At 45.0% G+C, this 21,365-nt stretch overlaps 2 protein-coding genes across 2 annotated transcripts in view; both read right to left on the minus strand.

The window, feature by feature from the left end:
• The window catches only part of LOC139165416 (uncharacterized), a 136,560-nt gene extending 123,077 nt beyond the window's left edge, over window positions 1–13,483 (minus strand). Inside the window, exons 1-3 of the mRNA XM_070748599.1 lie at window positions 10,984–13,483; window positions 4,737–4,828; window positions 2,381–2,442 (exon numbers count right to left, since the gene is read on the minus strand). Of these exons, the coding sequence (XP_070604700.1) occupies window positions 2,381–2,442; window positions 4,737–4,828; window positions 10,984–13,329 (2,500 nt within the window). The 5' untranslated portion in view covers window positions 13,330–13,483. The remainder of the gene's footprint in view (window positions 1–2,380; window positions 2,443–4,736; window positions 4,829–10,983) is intronic.
• A 5,277-nt stretch (window positions 13,484–18,760) lies between these two features.
• On the minus strand, window positions 18,761–21,157 carry LOC139165417 (protocadherin alpha-5-like). The gene has a single exon (XM_070748600.1). It carries the CDS (start codon window positions 21,155–21,157, stop codon window positions 18,761–18,763), a length of 2,397 nt encoding a protein of 798 aa, XP_070604701.1.
• Window positions 21,158–21,365: the final 208 nt, after the last annotated feature.

Raw genomic sequence — 21,365 nt, forward strand, 5'->3', positions numbered from 1 at the left:
GTAGTAACTCTTGGTTGCTTCCCTGATTAATTTGTTGCTTTCAATGCTATTACTAAGTCTGTAAAATGTTATTCTTTAGCTGCATTATATTGCCAAAATTATTTTTAGGAAACTATTTTTTTTTAACTTTCATAAGTTTTTTCAATCACTTTTTTCCACAACTGATTTTCATGTTTAGTATGTACTCTTTTGTAATAAATGTGAGAAGAAGAAAAAAACTACAGAAATTAATGTGAGAAGAAGAAAAAACTACAGAAATTCAAAGTTAATAATTGATATTTTATACAAAGAGTCTTTCATTAAATAACCTCACATAACAATTTTCATTAGCCCAGAAAGAAAATTTCATGAACACAATCACCACCAGCCAACCTTGAATTAAGATGGTTATTTTTACACAAACTTTTACTGTAGTTTTTTATTGCTTAGATAGAGTATCTAGAATATAGAAGCCAGCTGATAATGAATGTTCATTTGTGCATGTAACAGATAGCAATAGTACACTGTTCAAAAAAAGATAAATTATTGAAAGGGCATATATATACTGTACAGGTTTTAGACTTGCCTCATTAGTATAGTATTCTAGTTTAACACTTATAACTTTGCTACAATGGTTTTGGAAAGAGAAATATGGCTTAAGGCTTTTAAAATCATACTAAAAAAATTGAATTCATCACCATATTAAGAAATATGGGTTTATCCTCTTTATTTACATAATAGAAAAACTGGTCAATATTATGTAATTATATATCATTCCACATCAACATTGCTGTCACATTGCTACGTCATGTTACCATCACATGATATATCATAAGGTTTTTCCCCTCCGCGGAACTGGAGAGTGTGTGGCCTGAATCTGATGCATCCAGCTCACAGCCACCAGTTCTAAATGATCAAGGATTAATTATTACATTTTGAAGTATAGTTAAGTTTGTTTCTCTTTCTCCATTTTTCCTTTGTTTTAAGTATTATTTTCTAACATGTTCCCTCCCCTCCTCCTTTCTTCCCCTAAACTGACAAAAAGAAAAATAAATGTAGCTATGTAAAGTTAAAAGCCTTGGAATCTACTATATTAGTCATGGAAGTTTCACTCTACATGCTTGCCTTCGGTTTGATGATTTGCTAACAATAAAATTATCTTGATAAACTTGAGCATTAAGGCCCTATCCAACAAGATGCTGCGAGAAAAGTAAGGTCCTGCACTTAGGGAAAACCAAACGTACAGTTATAGAATAGAGAGTACTTGACTCAACATTACTATCTGTGAGAGGGATATATGTGTCCTAGTAGTCCTATACAAATATGAGCCAGCAGTACACCAAAAAAAAAAGCCAATGCAGTCCTATACAGTATATCAAGCAGAGGGACAGCATCAAGATCACAAGAAGTGATAACACCACTTAATACCACTGTAGTGAGGCCACACTTGGAATACCCCGTGCAATTCCAGTCACCATACTATAAAAAAGATGTGATCTACAGGAGTGCAAAAGAGAACAACAAAGATGATTAAGATACTGCAGGCTAAACCATGATGAATGGTTCTATGTCTCGTATTTCTTTCAATATATAAATTTTCAACATTTCTTTTAATAAATGAAAAAAAAGAAAAAAAAGACAATGAAACAATTGGTCCATAAATGGCAGAAGATGGCAAGGAAGTGACAGATAGAGGGAGAAAGGAAGCCGTAAATACAATGGATGGTAGCAGGGACTGGTTATGTCTAGTCTAATGAATAGAAAAACTAGGAAGTTTGGGTCGAAATTTATTAAAGATACATCCAAGGAGAAATTTCCTGACAATGAGAAAAATTAATCAAGGAAAAGTTTGCTGCCTGGGGTTGTGGGTACTCAATCTTGATAGCATTTCATGAATAGAACAACTATTTATCTAGGATGGTATATGATTTTTTAGATTGAGCAGTCGGTTGGAGTGGAAGGCCTCCAAGGTCCTATGCAGTTCTAATACATATTTCAGGCCAACTATAGATTCATTGAATTGACAAGATATCAGGTTCACATTTAACAAGCTTCTTAATCATAAAGTTACAATATACTTGTAAAATTGTAAATGCCTTGATGGAATCAGTATGTAAAATGGACATACCATTCTTATAATTTCAGTAAGATGAGGCAACACCCAACGGACCTTGGCTAATGTCAAGAAAATTGAACTGTGAGTACATACCGCTCCAAGTCTTCAGAGAAGGGCGGCATACAAATCTAATTAATAATAATAATAATAATAATAATAATAATAATAATAATAATACCATATTTTTCAGAGTATAAGACACACATACACACACAAATGAGGGTGGAAATGTTGGTGGGTCTTACACAGCCATTTTTGGCCTTCTGAAGCCCTGCCCCCATCTACCATTTTTCACAAAAATGGGGTACACAGAAGATTTGGGTTGGTGTGCAGAGTGCTCCTGCAGACTGGGGGAAGGCAAAACACCCCCGTTTTTGTGAAAACGGCGTGTTCTTTTACCAGAATTTTTTCCTCAGAAATTGGGCATTTTTGCCTCTCCACACCCAGAAGCACTCTGCAAGCCACCCAAACCCTCTACATGCCATATTTGTTTTGCAAAAATAGGTGAAAATAGGCCCATTTTGTGAAAAATGTGGCACCCAGAGGATTTGGGAGGCCTGCAGAGTGCTCCTGGGGCCAGAGAGGACAAAACCTTCTTTTTTGGTGCATCTTATACAACTGTGCATCATGTAGTTCAAAAAATATGTTAGAAAGGGAAACACCAAGACATCCCAGGCTTATAATAATAGCAATAGCACTTAGACTTACTGATATATATACCACTTCACAGTGCTTTCCAGCCCTCTCTAAGCAGTTTACACAGTCAGCATATTGCTGCCAACAATCTGGGTCCTCTAGTAAAATGTGGGGATAAAAATAACTCACAGAAATAAAGGACTGGCAAAACACATCTATATTGAGAAAAATGTGTGCTTAAAAAAGTTCCCATTTGACATGTTCTTGATAAATCCAAGCAGATCTTTAGCATTTACTGCTTAATTGTTGTATGACAACAATTAAGATATACAACAGATATTCTTGAGTTCCATTATTTTCAGCTATGTAAGTTTGCAGACTCAGAATTCCCTGCCAATTGCCCTTTGCTTAGAATTCTGGAAGCTCAGGACCACATACCTACAACCTGACAAGTTTGGGAAACACTGCTGAGCCTCTCCAGTACCAATGTCAGGCTGTCAAAACTATAGATCCATTAATTTTATTTTGTTGAAGGTTACAACGATTTCCGACCACCAATTCCTTCATATTTCATCTATTCTCTTGGATTATTAATTCAGATACATAGCATAAAGATCTGGGTTTTCATATAATATTATACCTCCCCACTCTCCACCAAATGGTTGTTAGGCTGACAAGGCCATTCCAGTTTGGAGTAGCCAGCACAAGGTAGTACAAGATAATATTTCATCATTACAGGAATAACGCCGGCTGACTCACCGGCCCCACGGCGATGTTGCTGAAGGGCCGGGCAGACTCGGACCCTTCAGATGGCGGCCGCCATCTTGTTTTCGGCCGAAATCTCGCGAGACGAGATTTCGGCCGGGAATGCCATGCCCACGTGGCTGGGCATGACGTCGGGTCCGGGCGGGGCCTGCTGGCCCTATTTAAGGGGCAGCAGGCCGGGAAGCAGCCTTTTCGCCCGGACCTGGTTGCCTGAGCAGACACTTGTTTGGTGCTGCTCGGCCGCCATTTTGAGTCTCCCTCGTGTTGCGGCCGCCATTTTGTGGCCTGCCGAGGGGGCGAAGAGTGCTCTGCTGCTAATACTTATCTTCAAGACAACGTTTGAGGCCTTCTCCTTTCCCTCGAACGGTCTTCAGCGATCCCCCTCGGGCCCGAGGGGGACTGGTAACCTCCTCCCGGCTGGGAGGAGGGCGCGGTGGGGGGTGTTGGGTCTGGGCCCCGTTTTTGTGTTACCGGATTGCAGGCTTTTCAGGCCTGCCTGCGCAGGGAGGCTTGCTATCGGAATAATACATAAACCATAAATACAGTTCAATTATATATAATTGCAGGATTGTCCCTTGAAGGGGTTAAAGGGGTAGCAGGTGCTCTCGGGCCCTAAGTAGGGCCCTGTGGTTGGGGAGTTGGGCCTGCCACTCGTGCCGGGGGTTTCTCCTAGGAGGTTTTGTGTCTTATTGCATACAAAGGGAAGAAGGGTGATGGCTCCCAAGAAAAGGCCCGCCACTGCTCCTATGGCTCCGCCAGCGGCGCGCCCCAGGAGGGCTCTTAGGCCTTCAGCCCGGGCCCGGGCCAGCAGGGAGGGGGCTGCTGGGGTGGTCCCCGGACAGGGGGGGGTGGTCTCGTTGCCTCCTGCCCCTCAACCTGATGTTTCTCCTGCTTTGTCTTGGGCCAGGGTGTTGGAGAGGCTCGATGAGCTCGAGCAGTGGAGGAGCGGTGCGGTCCCCGGAGCGTCCAGCGATCAAGTGCCCGCGGCGTTGGGGAGAGAGCCGGCGGCGGCCCAGGCTGGGCAGCCGGCTCCGTTTGGACGGCAGGCCCCTGCAGGGCCGATGGCGGCTTTTCCGGGCCCCACACCATTGGGCCCCCCGTGGATGTCTTCAACCCCGTACGGGGCAGGTGAGGCTGCACCACACACCACATCCCTGTCTTTCCTTCCTCCCCCCGCCCCGGGTTTTCCCCCGGCAGGGGTCGGGAATGGGTCCAGCCTTTTGGGGTCCCTCGCGGGCACCTGCGGGCAGGTGTGGGCTCCGCCGGTTCCTCCTCCAGGGCAGTCGGCGGCCGGCGCTGCTCCGCTGTCCGGGACGGGTCCTGCGGGGACACCTGCGGTGCCAGGGGCAGGGGGGTGGGTTCCTCCGGCCCCTCCTGTCATGCCCCCGCTCCCGGTTTTCCCCTACCCCCATGGGGCGGGTGTTTTTGGCGTGGCGGCCAACTCGGTGTGGGACCCCTTTGCTTGTATTAAAGCGGGGGCCATACCGTGCGGGCTTCCGTCCACCCCTCTAGGTTGCCACCTTCACCCGTCGGTCAAGGAGGCTATTTGGCGGGGCGAGTACGTGGATCTCTTTTCGCTTTTGAACCGTGAGGTTCCCAAGCAGGAGAAAGAGATTGTCCCGGGGGAGAAAACGAAGAAGACCAAGGTAACGAAATGCTTCAGCTCCTGGCTGTATGCCTTTCTTACCTATGGGTCGGTGGTGATCCAACGGCAGCCGGCTATTGCCTCTGCCATGTTTAAGTATATAGACTTAATTGCCAGGGCCCACTTTGAATATAAGGGCACCATCTGGCGCCACTATGATAAGGGTTTCCGCATGAGGATGGCTGTGGAGCCCAACTTGCCGTGGGATATGGTGGTCCCGGACCTGTGGTTCCGGGCCACGCATATGTCCGGGAAGGAAGGGTGTGAGCGCACGGATAGTGGGCACTTTATGGAGGAGGAGCCCGGTGCGGCTTCGCCGGCCAAGGCGACTCCAGGTGTGGCTGGCAAGGGGGCCTCGCCCGCTTGTCATGAGTTTGCTGCAAAAGGGGCGTGTTTTCGTCCCTTTTGTAAGTACAAGCATGCCTGCGGGAATTGTGGGGGGTCCCATGCGGCTTCAGTCTGTCCCCGCCCCAAGAAAGGGGCGGAGAAGAAGGGCGGGGGTCCAGGAAAACCTCCCCCACCAGCTGGGGGAAAAGGGGCCCAGCCCAATTAATGTTTCTGTGCTCGAGGGTTGGTTGATCGACTACCACCCTCGCCCGAGAGCCGAGTTGCTCTTGAGGGGCTTCTCCGAGGGATTTAGGATCCCTTATGTGGGTGTTAGGAGGGCCTTCATGTCCGACAACCTCAGGTCGGTTGTCGGACATGAAGACATTGTACGGGCTAAGATTCGGAAGGAAGTGGCTGAGGGCAGGGTCCTAGGGCCCTTCCCGGAGCCGCCCTTTCCGAATCTCCGTGTGTCCCCCTTAGGTGTGGTCCCCAAAAAGGCGAGTGGTGAATTTAGGTTGATTCACCATTTGTCTTTTCCGAAAGGGGAGTCAGTGAATGACTTCATTCCTGACGAGCTTTGTTCTGTCCGGTACGCATCCTTTGATGCGGCCGTGGCTATGGTTAGGGAGTGTGGGGTAGGAGCCCTTATGGGTAAATGCGACATTAAGTCGGCATTCCGGCTCCTCCCCATTCACCCAGGCGACTTCGAGCTGCTGGGCTTCCATTTCGAAGGTGGGTTTTACGTGGATAGGGCATTGCCGATGGGCTGCTCTATTTCTTGCTCCCTTTTTGAGAGCTTTAGTACCTTCCTCGAGTGGGTGCTCAGGAGGCGGAGTGGCCTGGGGTCCGTCGTTCATTACCTTGATGATTTCTTGATGGCCGGGCCTGCGCAATCGGAGCAATGCTTTGCTTTGATGCGGGACTTCGAAGCCCTTTGTGCTCAATTGGGGGTGCCTTTAGCCTCCGAGAAGACCGAGGGCCCTGCCACCAGGATTACCTTCCTGGGTATTGAATTGGATTCCGTGGAGCAATCTTCCAGATTGCCCCTGGATAAGTTGGTTAAAATCAGGTCCAAGCTTGAGACGGTCCTGGGCTGCAGGAAGGTTACTCTTCGGCAGCTCCAGGAGTTGGCTGGGATTCTTAATTTTGCCTGTCGGGTAGTGGTGCCTGGTAGGGCTTTTTCTCGCCGGTTGTATGATGCGATGGAGGGGCTAAGTTTGCCCCACCATCGTACCCGCTTATGTGCAGGGGTCAGGGCTGACCTCTGCGTGTGGCGGGAGTTTTTGGAACGTTTTAACGGGTTGTCGTTTTGGCGGCAGGAGCTTCTTTTGGAAGCGGAGCTGCAGCTGTGTTCCGACGCCGCAGGGACTTGCGGTTTTGGGGTAGTGTTAGGTGACCAGTGGTGCTGGTCGGCGTGGCCTCCGGAATGGAGTGCCTGTTCATTGGTTAAGGACTTAACCTTTTTGGAGCTTTTCCCCTTAATAGTGGCCTTAGAGCTCTGGGGGGAGCAGTTCAGGGATAAGACTGTGCATTTTTGGTGTGACAATCTAGCGGTTGTCCATGTTGTGAACGCCCTGTCCTCTAAGAGTGACAGGGTGATGCGGCTTGTCCGCCATTTTGTGCACAGGTCCTTGTCTTTGAACGCCTTGTTTTTGGCTAGGCACGTCCCTGGTTTAGATAACGGGGTGGCTGACGCCTTGTCCCGTGGTCAGTTGTCCAGGTTTCGGACCCTGGCCCCGTGGGCCCGAGAGTCGCCAGAGGTGTTTCCAGCCCACCTGTGGAGCCTGGGCGGGCTCTCGAGAGCTGGAGAGACGAGGCCTCCAGGGCGATCGCCTTATCGGTAGCTCCTAGCACCCTGCGAGCTTATCAGCGTGCAGGTAAGGAGTTTGGGGATTTCAGGCTGGGTAAGGGTTACCCCCATTGCTGGCCTGCCCCGGTTGAGCACCTAGCTGAATTCTGTGTCCTGCTGAAGGGGCGTGGCCTTTCAGTGAGGACTATCAGGGCTAGGTTAGCCGGCCTCGCCTTTCTGTCCAAGGCGGGGGGGTTTGGTGATTTTACGGGTGATTTTCGCATCCGTAGGATGCTGGAAGGTTGGGTGAGGGAGCGACAGGGGTTCCCCTCTGACGCTCGTCGGGCCCTGACGGTTCAGCAGCTGTCTCTGATTAATCAGACGTTTGGCAGTCTGTGTGCCTCTCCTTACGAGGCTCGGCTGTTCAGGGCAGCGACTTGCGTTATGTTTTTTGGGGCCCTCAGGGTCAGCGAGGCAATGGCCTCCTCACAGTCTGACTTGTCGCTCCGCGCCTTCCAGCTCGCTGATCTGACCTTTAGACAGGGGGGTGTCTCTCTTTTGGTGAGACACTCCAAGACAGATCAGTTACACAGAGGGGTTAGACTTGAACTTGGCGCAGCCACCGATAAGTCTGTTTGCCCGGTGGCTGCTTTGCAGCAATTTTGTGTTTTGCGCGGATCAGGGCGTGGGTACCTTTTTATACACCAGGATGGTTCCCCCCTGACCCGGTATCAATTCTGGGCGATAGTGTCTAAGGCCATGTCTCAGGTAGGCATGGATCCCGCCGGCTATGGAACGCATTCGTTCCGTATCGGCGCCGCCACTAGCGCGGCACTTTCTGGTCTCCCGGCCCAACGGATTCAGGAGATCGGCCGCTGGCGGTCAGCGGCATATTTGGGTTATGTTAGGCCCGCTGAGGATCCGGGGCAGGGTTTAGGCTAGGTAACCTCTCTGTGTGTGTCCTCTTCCAGGTTCCCAGTCCAGGCAGAAACCGACGGCGCTGCTGTGTGGCCACAGCATGGTCTTCTGGGCCGGCCGCTCAGCAGCCAGAAGTGCCATCGGGACCCAGCTGTCGTTGGGACGGTGGGTCAATGTTGTTTGGATGGGCCGGAGGGGTATGCGGTGGGAGGGCCTCCTACCGACGCTGCTGGGTACGCAGCATATCAGGGCGGTACCCGGCGCTGCTGGGCGGGCGGCTACCCAGGGTCGCGCCCAGATGGGACTGGGTGGTCGGCAGCCCATAGCCGCACCCAGATGGCTGGTCTTGCACCTCGGTGGCAATGACCTATGCCTGCTTGGCGGTCTACCGTTGATCGTCCAGGCGCGCGAAGACCTGCGGCGGCTTCGCACGATATGGCCCACCACGCAAGTGGTGTGGTCAGAGATCCTCCCACGGATCGTTTGGAGGGACGCCATTTCCCTTAGGGCCATCCACCGGGTTAGACGTAGGGTGAATAAGGCCGTGGGGAAAACTGTAAAAGAATTAGGGGGGATTGTAGTTGCCCATCCCCTCATCACTGTAGATCGGCCGTGGCTTTACCGGGCCGATGGCGTTCACCTGTCAGAACAGGGGAACGCCATTTTCTTACAGGACCTGCAGCGGTCTCTGCGTGAGCTGGCGCAGATAGAGGGGGGAGTCGGGGGGCCAAGATAGAGATCTGACCCCCGCTCCGTGGCAGGTTAGGGGCGGAAATCTGGGTGGTTTCAGCAACTGCGCGTTCTCCCTTGGGCATCTTTGGGGATGATTGACAGGTTCTCTCCAAGACCATGGTGGGTGCTACCTGCGCACTTGGGGGGAACCTGTCTTTGGGTCCCGCTATTGAAGTCCCAGGGTAGGGGTGAGCCGGCGGGACCCCCCTCATGCGAGTGTATGGCAGGGTCTCAGGTGAGGGAGAGGTCCCTCACCTGGACCAGCATCGATTACGCCCATAGTTGCCCAGGAATGTTGACCTTTTACGTCATTTCCGCCCCGGAAGTGTTTGTTTGACCCTGCAGGTCCATTTGGTTCCGGGTCATAGTTGAGTATGTTGATTTATGCAAATTTATGCTAATTCATGCTAATTTGATTAATAAATTATGCAAATTTATTATAATAAAAATGACCCAAGTTTAAATCCAGCTCTTGTGTCCGAGTCGTTACTCCGTCTCTTCTGCAATAACGCCGGCTGACTCACCGGCCCCACGGCGATGTTGCTGAAGGGCTGGGCAGACTCGGACCCTTCAGATGGCGGCCGCCATCTTGTTTTCGGCCGAAATCTCGCGAGACGAGATTTCGGTCGGGAATGCCATGCCCACGTGGCTGGGCATGACGTCGGGTCCGGGCGGGGCCTGCTGGCCCTATTTAAGGGGCAGCAGGCCGGGAAGCAGCCTTTTCGCCCGGACCTGGTTGCCTGAGCAGGCACCCACCCGCCCTTCCCTATTTTGCAGTGTGCCTCGGGGTCGCCTGCGGGGGCCGAATGGGAATTTTTTGCAGCCTCGCCCATTAGGCCAGGCTGTTTTTTCGCCCATTCCACACTGGGGAGATGGATGTGCGGTTAGGGGGTGTTTGCATTTAATTAGGTTAATTGGCTTACCTCTGGTCATTGGGTAGGCAGGTTAGGGGCGGAAATCTGGGTGGTTTCAGCAACTGCGCGTTCTCCCTTGGGCATCTTTGGGGATGATTGACAGGTTCTCTCCAAGACCATGGTGGGTGCTACCTGCGCACTTGGGGGGAACCTGTCTTTGGGTCCCGCTATTGAAGTCCCAGGGTAGGGGTGAGCCGGCGGGACCCCCCTCATGCAAGTGTATGGCAGGGTCTCAGGTGAGGGAGAGGTCCCTCACCTGGACCAGCATCGATTACGCCCATAGTTGCCCAGGAATGTTGACCTTTTACGTCATTTCCGCCCCGGAAGTGTTTGTTTGACCCTGCAGGTCCATTTGGTTCCGGGTCATAGTTGAGTATGTTGATTTATGCAAATTTATGCTAATTCATGCTAATTTGATTAATAAATTATGCAAATTTATTATAATAAAAATGACCCAAGTTTAAATCCAGCTCTTGTGTCCGAGTCGTTACTCCGTCTCTTCTGCAATAGGACTAACTAGTTATCAGTTATAATATGTGTATTGCAAATATATTACTATTATGCAATTGTTACCTCCCGCACAATATTATACTTTCTATTTCTAAAGTTACAATATATGAAAAAACCTATAAAGATCTGTGTATCTAGCAAATTAATAAAGTTTAAAGAGTTTCCAAACTATGCTGCAGACAAGATATTATCACAAAAAAGGCATCACACTGAGAAATGATTGATCAAATAACAAAACTATCCACGAAAGAAGAATCATTCATTAATGTGCATCAATAAATAAGACAAAGATCTGGCCTAGCTTCCCAGATCAAAATGATAATAAGAGGGTAAGAGCCTACTCGTAAGCTCATTATACTACAGATTTACTGAAAGTAAACTATAAAAAAATTTTGCTTCTTTTTATAGTTTATGGCAAAATAATTTTTATTTTAAAAGTATTTCGGATTTGTAATTCAATTTATTTCCTACCAATGCTTGGCTTTGTTGTTATTTATTGTTAGGTTGATTGAGTTTGAATTGTTAGGTTTATTGTTTTTGAATTGTTAGGTTTAACAATTCAAAAGCAATATTGTCCCAAAACTAATCCAAAATTATAAGCACTGAAATAAGATGTTGAGCAGAAAACAAGAGTTCCAAGAGCTGGGCTCACCTTTTTAGCAGAATCTGGGGGCACATCCACGCCTTTGATAAGTTCCTCATTATGTGCAAAGACAGGAATATTGGGGCTGAAAATCATGAGATCGCTCTTGGCACCAGCCTCTGCACTCACACCAGCCAGGATATGGCTGTGGCGATTGGAATAGGACCAGCTGCCCACTTCACTGGCACAGACCAGTGTCGCCATGCCAGGACCATAAACCATGGGTTCCTTTGCCTTGCAGTGGCATCGCAGGGCCACATAGATGAGAGTGGCCAGCAAGAAGAGGCTGGAAACAGAGCAGATGGCAATGATCAGGTAGATGTTGATCGAGTCCACCAGGGGCACAAAGCTCTCCCCTGATCTTTGAAGGTTAATATCAGTTTTGATTATCTGACCACCTGTCATAAGTGATACACTCAAGGTGGCTGTGGCTGACAGTTGAGGTTTTCCATGATCCTTCACAAGAACAAGGATTTTGTTGCCTTCTGATTCGTCCAGAGAATATTTGGTACTCACCTCACCACTATACTGTCCCACAGTCCATGGAACATTGCTTTCTTCAACCAGTTCATACCTTAGCCATGCATTGTATCCAGAATCTGCATCCAAAGCATGAATCTTGCCTAAAATATGCCCAGGCATCACAGGGACCTCTAGAAGAATCAGGTTCTCTTCTGATGATGCTAACACAGCAGGTGCATTATCATTCTCATCCACCACAAAGACCTGTACAGTTGCATTGCCACATAAGGAGGGAAGTCCAGCATCCTTGGCTCTCACCTGGAACTCCAGCAGTTTCAACTCCTCATAGTCCAAGGACTGCAAAGCATAGAGTTTTCCACTCTCCGAATGTACAGAGATGTAGCTGGACAATGGCCAGAGCTTTTCATCTATCCAATAGGTGATCAGGGCATTCTCAGCTACGTCTGGGTCTGAGGCAGATACTGTGAAGATGTGAGCACCAGGGGGATTGTTCTCCTTCACAAAGACTGTATAGGAGGGCTGAGTGAAAGCAGGTGCATTATCATTTATGTCACTAATAGGCACTAAGAGGGTGAGACTAGAAGACAGTGGTGGAACTCCTTGATCTTCCACTGTCACAATCATCTTGTACTCAGCCACCTGCTCCCTATCCAAAGGTGCTCCAACAATCAGGGAGTAGTAATTCTTGAATGTGGATTCGAGTTTGAAGGGTACTCCAGTGGGCCAGAGGAAACAGTTTATTTGCCCATTGTTGCCAGAATCCTTGTCAGAAGCACTAATGATGGCTACCACAGTCCCTGGAGGGGAGTCCTCTGGCAATGGGATAGAGAGAGAATTCACAGATAATTCTGGAATATTGTCATTCATGTCCAACACTTCAATGAGAACTTTACAGTGCCCTGATAATTGAGAACTACCTTTATCTTCTGCTACAATTGGAAGTTCATAGAACTTACTTTCTTCATAATCCAATTTTCCAATCACTCTGATTTCCCCTGTATCAGAATTTATGCCAAACATCTTTCTGAAATGAAGAGCTAGGCTACCAGTAAAAAAATACGAGATTTCCCCATTAATTCCTTCATCTAAATCTATTGCATTCAGAGTAATGACTAATGACCCACTAGCTGTATTTTCTAGCAACTTTACCCTATAAGCAGATTGGTTAAACAAAGGAGGGTTGTCATTGACATCCAGCACTTTGATGACTAGCTGAACAGTTCCTGTGAGTTTTGGTTCACCCCCATCAGTGGCTGTCAGAACTAAATGATGCACAGGACTCTCCTCTCTGTCAAGTGGAGCCTTCAATAGAAGTACTACAGATTTACTCTCATCTTCATTATTTCCTGTATCAAGAGCAAAATGGTTGTTCGGACTGAGCTTGTAAGTCAATAGAGCATTAGTATCAATATCAGCATCAGAAGCTCCCTCTAAGGAGAATCGGGTACCTGTCATCTGTTCTGATATGCTCAGGATCTTTTCCATGGCAGAGAAGATGGGAGCATTGTCATTAATGTCTTTTATATCAACCTCCACATGGAAGAACCTCAGAGGTTTCTCCACAATCACCTCCAGATGAAGGACACAGTCTGCATTCTTGGCACACAGCTCCTCCCTGTCTATCCGGGAATTCACAAACAAGATCCCATTCTGCAGGTTTACCTCAAAATAGTCCTTCTCTCCTTTGGACAGCATCCGGAACACCCGAGGCACCAGCTCACTCACCTCCAGCCCCAGATCCTGGGCGATGCGGCCCACAAAGGTGCCATGCTGGGATTCTTCCAGCACAGAATAATGGAGCTGGCCGCTCCCCATTTTCCAGGCGGTGTGGAGCAGAAACAGCTGCAGCAGCCCCTTCAGCCATGTAAGCATTGCAGACACTGGCACAACCCCAGCAAGCTCTTCTCTTTTCCTCTAAATATCTTAGCTCCAAGGTGTCAGGAGCAGAGCCCACCTACCCCAGCCATACTGGCAATGCGTTCATAGGTTGAATCTTGGCTTGTTGGGCTTTCTCTGTTGTTCAATATTTTTCTCGTGGATCTGGCTGGAAAAAATGCCTGTCCCTTTAAGGGAGGGGCTCTGCATTTTCAGTTTCACTTAGACAGTTTCCTTAGGAAACAGTGACCTCTTGTGACTGAATTTCAAACCAAGAAACAGACTTCCATTCTTATGACAGTCTTTAGGATACTTTTTTCTGCAAAGGCTTGCTATTTTTTGTGATGGATAATTTTCCTTCTTTTGTTCTTTCAATATCATATTAATTTAAATCTTATATTGATGCATTGGTACTTCCTTGCCATCTTTCCAACCATATAGATGGGGGGAAGTTTAAGTACTGTAATTACAAACCATTTAAATCAGATTTTTTACCAAGAACACAAACATTGGAACATTAATTCCAAAGAAACTCACAATGGTATTTCAGTGTTATGAAAGCAGAATCTAACCCATGTATTAGTGTGCATTTCCAAAAGGTAGTAATATTTGTTTCTTTCTGTGATTAATCTGTTGCTTTCAGTACCATCCCTGAGTCTATAAAATGTATTCCTTACCAACGCTATATCACCAAAATTATTTTTAGGAGTCTAACTTATTAATAATGTCCCTGCGTCATAGTCAATAAATAATTAGGTAGTGAAACCAGTTACAAAATTATTTTTGTGTGATCCCTTGAACATTATATTGTATTGGTATAAAAACTATATATGTCTCTGTTTTTGCATTAGCATTCTCCTTTTTTTAGTTCCCTTTTTATTTTTATCACTTGTATACTTTCATAGATTTTTAAATCACTTTTTTCACAACTTTTTTTCAGATGTTTAATATGTAATGTTCTGTACTAAATCTAAAGTACAGAAATTCAAACTTTTCCATTTTTATATTTCATTTCAAGTAACTTGATGAGTGGGTCACTAAATAACCTTAGATTCTTTAAGAATTTAGTTAATTCACGAGAAGGGGAAAACTGAGCATTTGAAGCAATGCAGATAGAAGAAACCTGCTTCCATCACATGCTTCATGTAGTTTAATTAATCTCTGTAATGTCTATGGAAATTCTCAATCATTCAGACCATGGTTGTCTCAACCATGTCTCAACCTTTTCAAAAGCAACTGGACTTTATTTTTTCTTGAAAACCTTTCACTTCTCATCTATTAACTGAAGACATTTCTTCATTGACAGGGGAAACATTTTTAAGGAAAAACGAAGAAAAACCAGTTGTCTTTTTGAAAAGCACCTTCAGGACTATCGTCTGAAATGAAGTTTCTTATCTGGCTGAACGGATCTGTGACTTTTCTAAAGGGTCTTAGGTAAAACAGTGAGTTTAGGGACCTCTATTCAGTAATGGTGATTTGGGAGTTTACAGCCAGTACCCTCTGTAGGGGTCCTCTTGTCTCTGGAAGCTGGCTGCCACACTATAAACACTGCATGCCCAAATTCTGCTTCGATTTTGATCTCTCAGACACAGGAAAGAGTTCTATTGACAGGCTGTAGTAACTTTTGATCTTCCTTGCCAGCTTTCCTATTGACTTTCTGGACAAGCCAGCAGGGAATATTTCAAATGGTAATCATATTATTAAAGGGCACTTGGCAGCCAGTCAAGGATTGGATTGCCAAATGCTGAGATAAACAATCAAGTGACAAGTGGCACTGCGATAGCTATAACTTTGGATCATTAAGCATACCTGTAAAAACGAAACATCCCAGACTCAGAGTATTCCAAAACTCTCAACCACAGTTTTATCTGGGTTGAGCCCATCAAAATCTGGTGAGAAATCCCGAAGAACCAGTCTGTCTGTATTACCCTCTTCTAAGTTCTATGTATAAACCGGGCCAATGATCTTCTGTGTTATGTCCAGATCCAAAATCTGACTGAGAGAAATCCAAATAATTCATTTTCTCTAGGGCCCTCTGTAATGATAGCAGCATCACCTTCTCAAAAATCTTTCTTTTTTCAGAGACTGTTCCAAAATGCTCAAATACAGATGGATCCAGTGAAGACTTCTTTAAAACATCAGGAAAACTGCTATGACCTCTTTCATTATCATTTGGTCTTTGAATCAATTATTATCTGTTTATTAATATATCAATTCAAAGTTTGAAGCTCCTTCTGAATTTGGAGATTTTTGGAATGCTTTCCTTTATTTCCCCAAGTCTATTTCTGTCTTCAATGCTGTTACAGAATAATCAATGGTATCTTTTATACTTGGCATACAGGACGGTCAATGGAAGCACAACATTGGTGATTTACTCCTGGTTTGTCCCAGTTCTGAGAACTGGTAATAGTGGCGGGAGGCTCCACACACACACACACACACCGGGAATCTTCTGCACATACAGAGTAGTGTGCATACGAACCAGGAATAAAGGGTTTTAGAACCCACTAACAAAGCACAGGGCAATGAGCGAGCAGAAATGCTTTCCAGCAGTTTGACAACTCCAACTGACTAAGATAACTGGCAGGAATAACAACATATCTAACTGTGTCTGGAGCCAGAAACAATGGAGCTTTCCCTAAATCCATTCGCCTCTCGATATCCTCTATCCTTTGTCACAACGTTTGTTTGGCTTGGTCGTATTCCAACTTGAGTATTGAGGCTGGAAAGAAACCTAGTTTGGCAAAGTTGGACTTGACAGACTTGAGTCTTGAGTCTTGATTCAGGATTCCACATGGCATCCTGCAGTGAGCAGTGAAATCAACACAAGTGATAGCACCAGCACAAGACTCGTAGTGGCACGATCAGCCATGCGGCATCCTGCAGCCAGTGATGGAGTGGCACAATGAGCCATGTGATGTCCAGCTGCAGAAGAAGTCAGGCAGCAGCATGACAGGTGTCAGAGCATGGGAGATCTGGCTGTGGCAGTTCTAAGGTAAGTGAATGCAGGGCACATGGGGCAGCTCGACCCCCCACCCCCACCCTAGCTTGATTTTTATGCATGCGCCTCACCCCACCTCATGCCACCAGATGGTGGACTAAGCTAGGGTTTATTTTGGGGGTAGGGTTTTTAGAGTCCTCGGAGAGGGGCGGCATACAATTCCAATAAATAAATAATATTAGACACAGGCATAAAAATTGGGTTGTTTGTTTTCAGAGTAGTAGTATTTTCAGGGAAACATAGTACTGTAGTTATTTTCTACCATGTATATTTTAAAGTTTATTGTTTATCAGGAATGTTTTACATTTATTGAGGATATCTTACTGTTTTATATTGGTTTCTTAAATTAAAAATATTTTCTCTTCACCATTTCCATTTATATATCAGTATACTGTATATACAGTACCTTAAAATATGTCAATAACATACATATTTATACATTTTTATTCAATCAATCAAAAATCAGTTCTCCTGTTTTACATCTATTTTTAACTCCTTTTCATCCGTCTGTTTTCCTTCATTCCGTTACACTCCCCTCCGTCTATCTCCATCTCCTCTTTCTACCTTCTTACTCCTTCTCTTCCCTTCCCTCTACCCATTCTTCTCTCCCTTCACTCCTCTACTTGCTCTTTCTCCCTCTTTAACTTTTTCTGAATGCTTCTTATCCTAATTCATCTCATATTTAACAGTGATAACATATTCCATACGTTTTTAAATCTGTGGTGCCTTTACTAAAATCATTATTTTTATATATTTTCTGTCTATATATAACTCTTTACTCTGGGTATATGTTTCCATTTTTAAAAATGATTTTTATTGAATATAAATATTAAAATTACATTGAAAACAATGATTCACGCATATGCTTCTAATCTAATGCTGCCTCTACCAAATCTAGTTTTGACTCCTAGATCTACCACCAATTAATTTTCAATTTTTCCCAAATTAACCGCTCTAGCTTAAGTTTCCAAAATATTTATTATCTCTCATGCCTCTTAATTTTAAACTGTATTGCTCCTTCCCCTCACTTAATATCTTTACTCATCATTCACGTTTTATTTCCCAATTCTAACATTTCTAAATGTCCAAAGTTCCTATATAAAGACCTTATAGTAATATTAGTTATTTGTTAGTAAAATCTTTTATCATTCCAATAGTTTCCGTAATCATCTAAATCCTATCAATATTTTGTCACGTTCATGAATTATACAAAAATTATATTTAAACAAATCTTGTTTAAATAATTATTATTAAGATTATATTTTTCCAACATTTGACTCACTTTCATTCTTTCCTTGTTCTCTGTCAGTACAAATATTTAATTCAATTAAATCAGAAATTTAATCTTATGCCACCAAACATTTGCCAATCTAATTTAAAATTATTAACCTATAAAAAGCCTTTTAACTAAATAATTATATTGATTATTTATACCATGTTATACATGATTAATATTCTTATCACAATTAGATATAATATAATAATTCTAAACAGAGAAAAAATTCTTTGACATTCCAGCACCATCATCCGTTTTCTTTTAATTTTTCAACTATTCCCTTCTTCTAAATATATCCTCTCCACCCCCATTTTCTTAGCTTTTTCTTTCACTTTCTTTTACTTTTGTACTAACAACTTTTTTCCCCAAACTCCTTTTCTCCTTTTAAAATGTATTGTAATTAAAAGAACTTCATGGTTAGATTAATTCGGTTGTGAAGACAGATGATAAAATTAGAACTTTTTTTTACTGGAGGTAGCATTATTTTTTTTTAGCGTTTATATACAACATGTAATTTAAAAGATTTACTGAAGATTTTTAAAGTCATAAATAATAATAATTTTAAAAAATATATATATTTTCTTCTTTTGGGGGGAATAGTTAAGGGAATTATATACTGTAATACCAATCTGCAAATTTGAGAGGGGCGATACTTTGGAAAGGTTTAAGAAGGTGAAAGAGGAAGTAGAAAGGGAGGAAGAGAAGGAGAGAGAGGTAATCATTCTGCATGATTAGAAATTTCTGAACATTTTTCAGAGGTAGCACCATGTAGAGAGCATTGCAATAGTGGAACCTTGAGGTGATAAGAGCATGAATGACTGTGAGCAAGGACTCCCTGTCCAGGTAGGGCCGCAACTGATGCACCAGGCAACCCGGGGCACAGCTGATGTTCTAAAGTCAACTGTGTTCTAAAGATGATGTTCTAAAGTCAACTGTGTTCTAAAGATGATGTTCTAAAGTCAACTGTGGATTGAGGAGGACGCCCAAGTTGCAGACCCTCTCTTAGGGGGTCACTAATCATTCATTAATATCCACCTATAATTTACTATCAATGACAAACTTTCTTTGCCCACTTCTACACTTTAGCTTCTCAAACTGGTAAAATATTTTTAAATTCAATTCATTTTCTATCGGTGCCTAAATCTAACAATTCAAAAACAATATTTTCCCAAGACTAATCCAAAATTATAAGCATAGAAATAAGATGCTGAGCGGATGACAAGGACTCCAAGAGTTGGACTCACCTTTTTAGCAGAATCTGGAGTCACATCCACCCCATTGATAAGTTCCCCATTATCTGCAAAGACAGGAATATTGGGGCTGAAAATCATGAGATCGCTCTTGGCACCAGCCTCTGCGGTCACACCTGCAAGGATGTGGCTGTGGCGATTGGAATAGGACCAGCTGCCCACTTCACTGGCACAGACCAGAGTGGCCATGCCAGGACCATAAACCATAGGTTCCTTTGCCTTGCAGTGGCATCGCAGGGCCACATAGATGAGAGTGGCCAGCAAGAAGAGGCTGGAAACAGAGCAGATGGCAATGATCAGGTAGATGTTGATCGAGTCCACCAGGGGCACAAAGCTCTCCCCTGATCTTTGAAGGTTAATATCTGTTTTCACTGTCTGACCACTTGTCACAAGTGATACACTCAAGGTGGCTGTGGCTGACAGTGGAGGTTTTCCATGATCCTTCACAAGAACTAGGACACTCTGGATTTTGTTGCTTTCTGATTCATCCAGAGAATACTTGTTACTCACCTCACCACTATACTGCCCTACAGTCCATTGACCATTGCTTTCTTCAACCAGTTCATATCTTAGCCATGCATTGTATCCAGAATCCGCATCCAAGGCATGGATCTTACCAACAATATGCCCAGGCATCACAGGGACCACTAGAAGAATCAGGTTCTCTTCTGATGATCCTGACACGGCAGGTGCGTTGTCATTCTCATCCATCACAAAGATTTGAACAGTTGCATTGCCACATAAGGAGGGAAGTCCAGCATCCTTGGCTCTCACCTGGAACTCCAGCAGTTTCAACTCCTCATAGTCCAAGGACTGCAAAGCATAGAGTTTTCCACTCTCTGAATGTACAGAGATGTAGCTTGACAATGGCCAGAGCTTCTCATCCATCCAATAGGTGATCAGGGCATTTTCAGCTACATCTGGGTCTGAGGCAGATACTGTGAAGATGTGAGCACCAGGAGGATTGTTCTCCTTCACAAAGACTGTATAGGAGGGCTGTGTGAAAGCAGGAGCATTATCATTTATGTCACTCAAAGGCACTAAGAGGGTGAGACTAGAAGACAGCGATGGAACTCCTTGATCTTCCACTGTCACAATCATCCTATACTCAGCCACCTGCTCCCTATCCAAAGCTGCTCCAACAATCAGGGAGTAGTAATTCTTGAACGTGGATTCAAGTTTGAAGGGTACTCCAGTGGGCCAAAGGAAACAGTTTATTTGTCCATTGTTGCTAGAATCCCTGTCAGAAACACTAATGATGGCTACCACAGTCCCTGGAGGGGAGTCCTCTGGCAATGGGATAGAGAGAGAATTCACAGATAATTCTGGAATATTGTCATTCATGTCTAAAACCTCAATTAGAATTTTACAGTGCCCTGATAATTGAGAACTACCTTTATCTTCTGCTGTAATTGGAAGTTCATAGAACTTACTTTCTTCATAATCCAATTTGCCAATCACTCTGATTTCCCCAGTATCAGAATTTATGCCAAACATCTTTCTGACATGAAGGGCTAAGCTATCAGTAAAAAAATAAGAGATTTCACTATTAATGCCTTCATCTAAGTCTGTAGCATTCAGAGTAATGACTAATGACCCACTAGCTGTATTTTCTAACAACTTTACCCTATAAACAGATTGGTTAAACACAGGAGGGTTGTCATTGACATCCAGCACTTTGATGACTATCTGAACAGTTCCTGTGAGTTTTGGTTCCCCCCCATCAGTAGCTGTCAGTACTAAATGATGCACATGGCTCTCCTCTCTGTCAAGCGGAACCTTCAATAGAAGTACTACAGATTTACTCTCCTCTCCATCGTTTTCTGAATCAAGAATAAAATTGTTGCTTGGGCTGAGCTTGTATGTTAGCTGAGCGTTAGCACCAATATCTGCATCAGAGGCTCCCTCTAAAGGGAAGCGGGTACCAGATGCTGTAACAAATTCAGCTATGCTCAGGATCTTTTCCATGGCAGAGAACATGGGAGCATTGTCATTAATGTCTTTGATTTCAACCTCCACATGGAAGAACCTCAGAGGTTTCTCCACAATCACCTCCAGATGAAGGACACAGTCTGCATTCTTGGCACACAGCTCCTCCCTGTCTATCCGGGAATTTACAAACAAGATCCCATTCTGCAGGTTTACCTCAAAATAGTCCTTCTCTCCTTTGGACAGCATCCGGAACATCCGAGGCACCAGCTCACTCACCTCCAGCCCCAGATCCTGGGCGATGCGGCCCACAAAGGTGCCGTGCTGGGATTCCTCCAACACAGAATAACGGAGCTGGCCGCTCCCCATTTTCCAGGCGGTGTGGAGCAGAAACAGCTGCAGCAGCCCCTTCGGCCAGGTAAGCATTGCAGACATTGGCACAACACCAGCAAGCTCTTCTCTTTTCCTCTAAATATCTTGCCTCAAAGATGTCAGGAGCAGAGCCCATCTACTCCAGCCATACTGGCAATGTGTTCATAGGTTGAATCTTGGCTTGTTGGTCTTTCTCTGTTGTTCG

Source organism: Erythrolamprus reginae, chromosome 3 (genome assembly GCF_031021105.1).
Source record: "Erythrolamprus reginae isolate rEryReg1 chromosome 3, rEryReg1.hap1, whole genome shotgun sequence".
Lineage (NCBI taxonomy): Eukaryota > Metazoa > Chordata > Lepidosauria > Squamata > Dipsadidae > Erythrolamprus > Erythrolamprus reginae.

Coding starts and splice junctions, on each gene's coding strand:
- LOC139165417 (XM_070748600.1), bottom strand. CDS start 21,157: ATGGGGAGCGGCCAGCTCCGTTATTCTGTGTTGGAGGAATCCCAGCAC.